The sequence below is a fragment of the Triticum aestivum genome, chromosome 5A (genome assembly GCF_018294505.1).
Source record: "Triticum aestivum cultivar Chinese Spring chromosome 5A, IWGSC CS RefSeq v2.1, whole genome shotgun sequence".
Taxonomy (NCBI): domain Eukaryota; kingdom Viridiplantae; phylum Streptophyta; class Magnoliopsida; order Poales; family Poaceae; genus Triticum; species Triticum aestivum.
Genome location: NC_057806.1, coordinates 124,642,021 through 124,649,306, shown reverse-complemented (window position 1 = coordinate 124,649,306; position 7,286 = coordinate 124,642,021). Strand labels below are relative to the sequence as shown.

General features: G+C 39.8%; 1 protein-coding gene across 1 annotated transcript; it reads left to right on the top strand.

The window, feature by feature from the left end:
• The first annotated feature begins 4,416 nt into the window (after positions 1 to 4,416).
• LOC123101250 (uncharacterized) lies at positions 4,417 to 5,832 on the top strand. Its single transcript, XM_044522784.1, has 6 exons — positions 4,417 to 4,529; positions 4,670 to 4,948; positions 5,063 to 5,181; positions 5,437 to 5,502; positions 5,605 to 5,670; positions 5,804 to 5,832. Exons 1-6 carry the CDS (start codon positions 4,429 to 4,431, stop codon positions 5,830 to 5,832), a joined length of 660 nt encoding a protein of 219 aa, XP_044378719.1. The 5' UTR covers positions 4,417 to 4,428.
• The last annotated feature ends 1,454 nt before the right edge of the window (positions 5,833 to 7,286 follow it).

Genomic DNA, 7,286 nt, shown 5'->3' with positions numbered 1-7,286 from the left:
ATGCCATGCAAACAACTAACTTGCTCTTGTCCATGTAGATGGAGTAGGAGGATGAGCAGCATCAACAAATGAGCCTGATGGTGAAGAAGCACCTGATGACCAGAACTCGTTCAAGTGCTCTTTAGTCCTTCCAAAACAAGGTACAGAAAATGTTCATATATGTTCCTGCATGACGTGTGTGTGTGTGCATGTTGGATGGTCACATTCTAGTGTACTAGCTAGCTAGTAAGCTTGTTTTGCTACCGGATGATTGAATGCCATCTCAGTTTGTACCTCATCTAGCTCACCACCTCAAATTGCCACTGTTTTGTTAGTGTTTCCCTCTTGGTTGGCTAAACATATCCGTCTGTTTGATTTGGAGCATTAGGCGCTCTCCATTGATGATTGGCTAATTTTATTCATCGTCTCCACAATATATTCATTTGATTGTCTGCTACATCTCCACTTAAATACTCATAATGCTACTGTCCAGCCTTTGTTCAATTGGACTGACTATATATCTCTTGTTAAAATTGTGGTCTTGATCTTTTCTCTAAACCTGGGACATCATGCATAACTAGCTCTTCCTTTTCAGTCTAAACCTGAGACCTCTTTTGTTTTCAGTCACACTGCTGTTTTGCTATGCTTGATAAACCTGAGACTTCTTTCTATTGTAATATCGAAGTTGTTTGGTTCTGGCCTCAGCAGTAGTACACTAATATTGAAGTTGTTAACTCTTTTACAGGAGCTCTAGGCCTAATTTTTTTTGGAGTGTGAAGCCGAGAAGCCAAGCGCGAATCAGTGAAGCCCTACTTAGCAAAGCGTTTTTGGTTCTGTAGTAGACTGTAAATTGTAATATTGTAACAGATTGTAAAAGACTAATGTAGTGTTATTTGATGAATTATATTTGTCCCGTCCTATTTGAGATAGTGATTATGTATGTTAAAAAGATGGAAATGGAAACTTATGAATATAATCTGAGAAATTTTGAACTTTTTGACATGTGGGACCCATCTGACTAGTGGGACCAGCTCTAAAATAAAATGATTGAGAAAAAGAAAATCAATTGATGGAAAGAAGGCCACGACCCAACAATAAAAAAGGTTGCAATATTGGGTTTGGTCCATGAAACCAACCAAAAATTGACAGAAAAACACACAAATAGGCTGAATTGTTGGGCTTGGTCCATGTAAAACATCGAATTGGACCGGGCTGATTCTTATCCACGTCAGTTTGCCACGCTGGATCCTACGTGGCTTGGGGAGGCTGCCAGTGATCAAAAATTTGGTCCTGGAACCAATGACAATTTACATATCACAAAGAAGATTGTTAATTTTAGTTTACGACGGCCAGCTTTTGACCATCTGTTTTTGGTCGCAAAAAGGTCGCAAATAAAAAACAATGACCATTCAGCGACCAATAATGATGATCGCAAGTTGACATATTTCTTGTAGTGATTGGCCATTTGAATATCTACATACTATCACCGCTGCTCCACTCTCTCAGGAACGCATGGGCCCTACGTCAACTTAGCGAACCCCGCCGGCGGAGCTGCCATGCGAGTCCTTCCTCCTCTCCTATATGCATTCATATTGCATGTTTGTCGCTGGTTTTGCCTTGATCTCACTGAGCTCTGGAAATAAATCTCTTCACAAATAAATTTGTTGATATGGGACTTCGAAAAACCTGTTGGTAGATAGCCTTTCGTCGTGCCTACCATGTCGACCAGAGGGTCACCGCAAGAGTGACAGAGACCTGATGAGATAGTGATTCGATCATCACAAAGAGCCATTGTTTTGCACTGGGTTCCGCCGTCGCAATCAAATGCTCTTCCATCTCCTCATTGACAAGTCCCCAAATACTCCGTGTAATTGAACACTCCAGTAAAGGGTGCCTCCGTTAGTCCTCCATACCACACAAACCACAAGCATTAGAATCCACCATCTTTCTGTTACAGCGAACATCATTGGTGGGATGTGAGTGACTGGCCAATCTCCATAGGAACATTCTAACCTTTCGTGGCACCTGTGTTTTCCAAAGTTGCCTCGATGATGATTTTGGCCTCTCTAACTACGCAAATGCTATTTCTCGTATTAAGTGAGCCCGTAGGGAACTCTCGCTGCGAGTTTAAGCAATAACGGGTCAGCCCACTTCAAAGGAAAATAGAGAAAACGAAGTGACACGAGGGACTCAAACCATGATCTCCTCGATAGAGTTCAGCGGTGCTAGCCATAGGCTATTGCCAGTATTCTGATCAATAGTAGGGTGGGTTGTAATTGAGGAAAACGAGCGTGGGTTTCTTTGGATTTTTTTCCGGGATGTTTATTTTCTTTCATTATTTTTTCATTTACTTTTCATGTTTTTGGTTTATTGTGTTTTTTGGTTTTCTTCTCCATTTTTTGTTTGGTTTTCTTTTTTCTTCTCCATTTTTTTTCTTAATTTTCTTCTCGGTTTCACTCTTCATTTTCGTATATGTCAAAAACATTTTTAAATAAGTGATCATCATTTTTTGTACACACGTTCAACATTGTCTGAACACTTATTCAATATCTTTTGAATACTTGTTAAACATTTTAATACTTATTCAACATTTTCAAATACTTGTTCAACATTTTTAATACTTATTCAACATTTTTCAAATACTAGTTCACCATTTTTAATACATATTTGACATTTTCAAATACTTGTTAAACATTTTCAAATACTCATTCAACATTTCTAATACTTATTCAATATTTTTCAAATACCTGTTCAATATTTTTAATACTTATTCGACCTTTTTCAAATACTTGTTCGACATTTTTCAAATACTCGTTCAACATTTTTTAATACTTATTCAATATTTTTTTCAAATACTTGTTCAAGACTTTTAAAATGTGTTTTTGAAGTGCGTTATATATATATATATATATTGTAAAGTATAAAGAAAAGTAGTACAAAAATAAAGCAAAAACTAGAACAGAAAACAGAAAGAAAAAAACAGACCGTGGCCTCCCGTGCAGCTGGGCCGGCCCCTCTGGGGCTCTACCCGACGCGAGGCTTCCGCTGTCTCTAACTATGCCCCAGCCTTCTTAAAGAACTATAGCCCCCAGCCCAATAAGCTCTCAGGTGGCCCATAAACCCTTCTCCACCCTCTCCGGTGTCTGGAATATTCTAACGGACGCTCACTGCGGCAGAATGTCGAGCGAACGGCCGGCCCAACTACAAGATAGTACACGCGCTACAGTATCTGGTTTTGGTTACTTTCTGGAAGGTTTCCTGACCGGTTTTGGGAACCTTCCAGAAGGTTCTTGAACCGATTTTTCATTGGTTTTTTTTCTTTTTCTGTTTCTTTTTTTCTCTTTTTTCTTTCTTCTTTCTTTGTTTTCCTGTTTCTTTATTTCATTTTCAATTCCTTTTTCTTCTCTTTCTATTTCCTTTTTATTCTTTAGATTTTCAAATTTATTTCTGTTTATTTTTCATTTTCTTCCTTTTTCGTTTTTTATGCTTATTTTCTTTCTTTGGTTTCTTATTTCATTTCTTTTCCTTTCTCTTTTTTTTCAAAATATTCATTTTTTTTGCCTTCCATAAAATGTTCAGTTTTTTAAAAAATGTTCTCAAAATTCAAAAAAATTTCTCGTTACACAAAAAAGTTTAAACTTTCGAAATTAGTATAATGTACCAGACTTCAATTTTTTTTGTTCACGTTTTCAGAAAATGTTCGCGCTTCCAAATTTGTTCTCTGTTTCAAAATTTGTTCTCAATATTCAAAAAATGTTCGTGCTTTAAGAAATTTTTCGTGCTTCCAAATTTGTTCTACGTTTCAAAATTTGTTCTCAAGATTCAAAAAAAGTGCATGCTTTAAATTTTTTTCCGCGCTTCACCATTTGTTCTCTGTTTCAGAATTTGTTTTCAAGATTAAAAAAATGTTCATGCTTTAAAAAATGTTCATGTTCAAATTTTGTTCTTGATTTCAAAAAATTTCTCCCTGAATTCAAATAATGTTCGGGATTTTAAAAAGTGTTTATTTTATCAAAACTTTGTTCAATCTTTTTAGTTTTTCTTCTAAAATTTGGAAGGTGTTCGCTTTAAAAGTGTTCTTTTTCAAAATAATTTTCATGGTAGGAATTTGAGAAAATGTTTGGATATTCATTACCTTTAGCTTCGCGCGCCATGGCAAATCAAGAAAGTTTGTCTATCGCGTTGGCTAGGTTCGTGTGTGGGAAGATGGAGGTCCATGGTTCGATCCCTCCCTCGAGTGCAGTTGTTTCGATTTTTTTTTCACTGCGTTGCGATAATGGGCCGGCCCAGCTGGAGACGCGCACGTGTGTCCGCTCGACAATTCGCCGCAACGAGCGGCGCATAGGAGCTCTCCCGGTGTCCACCCCTCTCCCTCCCCGGGAACCGAAATAAGAAGGGAGGCGCAAAGCAGAGGAAAGATCAAGAGAAGCGCCGGGAGAGAGCAGAGCGATGAGGCCTTTCCACGGCGACGTCGCCGGCCTGACGTCGCTCCGTCTCCGTCCGCTCCTCTGCTTCCTCAGGCGCTGGGATCTCTCCGACACCGCACACGCGTACGTCTCTCTTACCCTCGTCACTTTGATCCGGCCATGTCCATACAGAATCTCATGTTTGCTGCCGGCGGAAACCAACCGGAGACACCAATTGAAACGATGCGTGCATGATTCAAGGCAGAGTTTCTCGTGCATTGCAGGCTGGAGCAGGAGACGGGCGTGTCCTTCATGCCGGAGTACCTGCGGCTGCTGCTGGCCCAGGACAAGTGGGCGGAAGCCGAGGCGTACGTGGCCAGCCGGCTGGCCAGCCTCGTCCTCACGCGCATCCGCATCTTCGGCGTCATGTCCAAGTTCGCCGTCGGGGAGGCCAGCACCGTCCCCGCCGCTTCCTTCCGACGCGCCGAGGCCGGCCTCCTCGCCCACCCCGAGCTGCACGCTGTCCGCCGCGTCCTCGACTCCATGCGCTCCGACCCAGACAAGTGAGTCTCCAATCTCCCATCCACCAATTGCTGCTGCTTGCAAATTACTGTCGCCGTGGCAATGGACATGACAAGAGTTCAGCTTCATCGAGCTTTGCCTGCCTTCCATTGCAGGGCCTCAAGGCTGTATGCGCACATCCATCCCGGGGCAGTGGAGGCCATCATGAAGTGGGTCGCCAAGTGCCCGGAGCTCAAATCCAAGAATCGAGCACCACCTCGTTGCCCCTTCGATCGCACCTACTCCCTCCATTCCAAAATAGATGACCCAACTTTATACTAACTTTATACGAAGTTAGTACAAAGTTGAGTCATCTATTTTGGAATGGAGGGAGTACATCCTATCTCTTGGTCCTAGGTACTACTACTACATACACTTGATTGCTTAGTTTCAATGTCTCATCAAATTCTTTCATAATTTCATTTTCTTACCAATAGCGTACCACTGGCCTGAGAAATGGTTCTAAATTTTGATTTCAGAAATGTTTCAGGCCCCACTGAAATTTCAGTTTTAAAGGTTTTCAATTTGAACAAATGGTCGAAAGTTTTACATGAATGTTAGTCCAACTAAAATATGGTCAATCGGCTTATTCAATTTGAATTTTCCAAAAACCACGCCTGAGAAATGGTTCTAAATTTTGATTTCAGAAATGTTTCAGGCCCCACTGAAATTTCAGTTTTAAAGGTTTTCAATTTGAACAAATGGTCGAAAGTTTTACATGAATGTTAGTCCAACTAAAATATGGTCAATCGGCTTATTCAATTTGAATTTTCCAAAAACCACGTGTCGCTGAAATATTTTTTTCTGAACTTACATTGAAGCCAGAGCCCTGTGCTGATTAGTATTGCTTGTTACAGGTTCTGGGAATGCAGAGGCAGGGGTCTGAAGAACAAAGCTGGCCGTCGAATCCCAGCACACATCCTTGCCCGTTGCTTTATGCGAAGGAGGTAGACCATGTGGCTTGAAATTATTTTCTCCTGTTTTTCAGATTATAACATGCTCAACTTTTTTTTGTTAAAGTTATTGTATGTATATATAGTTACAGCCATATTGTAGGGAAGTCTTAGATAAATATATTCCTTCTTTCTTCTCTGCAATATGTCTTCAGCAATTTCTGCTGCCAGAATAATTAGTCCTGATTATTCATGCCAGTACAGCCTAAAATCTTAAGTGATACCTGCCGCGTGAGATAAAACTTTCTCCTTGTTAGAAATTTCTATTTCTTTGTAGTCCTAATAACATAGCTCAACTGTTGAAACGTTCAATCCTGGGCATTCGTGACCCTTTAAGATTCAAATGGTAGGGGAATGCCTGATCTATTAGAGGATTTGTTTGTGCAGAAGTATTGAAATCAATTGCTTGCTGCATTTTGGTTTTGCGGGTCTCATCCGGTGTTTTTGTTGGTTCGTGACGATAGTAAAATTAACTAAGCCTGCAACGCTTACTGATGAAAGTCTCCTTTTTCTTGCAGCAGTGGAAGGTTTTGTAAAGAGTTCAGATCAGGCATCATGTCCAAGGGAACTGCTGCGTCAAGCCCAGAAGGCTGAAACGTCATCTGGTCTTGTTTGTTTTTATTTTCTATTTGGCCTTCTGAAAACTAGGTATTAAACTTTATTTCTTCTTAAGGAAATTTCTGAAGTGACCAGGATTTGAAATAACAAAGAAAATGCGTAGATTCTCAGACAAGAGAATGTTTGATCTTTTCATACTGATTCGAATATGAATGTGGATGAAAAAGCAGACAGTAAAGATGCATTTTTGCCCTTTCTTTCTTTCCAAGTTAATTTTTGATTGAATACAGATGCAGGATAATAATTCAGGGAAATTTAGAAAAATAAGGATTTCTGAAATTATTCAGGGAAATTTATATAATGATCCCATGTTAATACCCAGTGGTATGCTATTTTGTGTGAATATTGTGTTGTATAATCACTTGAAATACTGTGCTTTATAATCCCTTGTAAAGTATATTCTTGCTTCATTAATCACTCATAGACAAAATGACTTTACAGACGTAATTTCTCCAGATACACAATTCATTCACCTGTTTTAATGGCTGAGCCAACTGCTCAACGACACAACTTTGGTCTTTCACAGCAGCACCCTTCCTAGAGTACTTCATTTGCATACTTGAGAAAATTTGCTGTTCTTACATGGTTTTTATTCTGAAGTGGAATGGGATCAGCAAGCTTTCAGCTCCCTGAGAATTTCAAAAATAATGACTTTGCATAAATGAATGAACAATCAGTCTCCACTATTATCACCACACCAGCGGTCAATTGTCTTAAAATTCCTAGAGCATTTCCAACAAGTTGCATAAAAAACTCCCCTAAAAGCGAT

What these genes read in the sequence shown, in the direction of transcription:
- LOC123101250 (XM_044522784.1), top strand. Translation starts at nt 4,429, where the DNA reads ATGAGGCCTTTCCACGGCGACGTCGCCGGCCTGACGTCGCTCCGTCTC. An exon ending in CTCTCCGACACCGCACACGC is followed by an intron (nt 4,530 to 4,669) that starts GTACGTCTCTCT and finishes CGTGCATTGCAG; the next exon opens with GCTGGAGCAGGAGACGGGCG. An exon ending in GTCGAAAGTTTTACATGAAT is followed by an intron (nt 5,671 to 5,803) that starts GTTAGTCCAACT and finishes TGCTTGTTACAG; the next exon opens with GTTCTGGGAATGCAGAGGCA.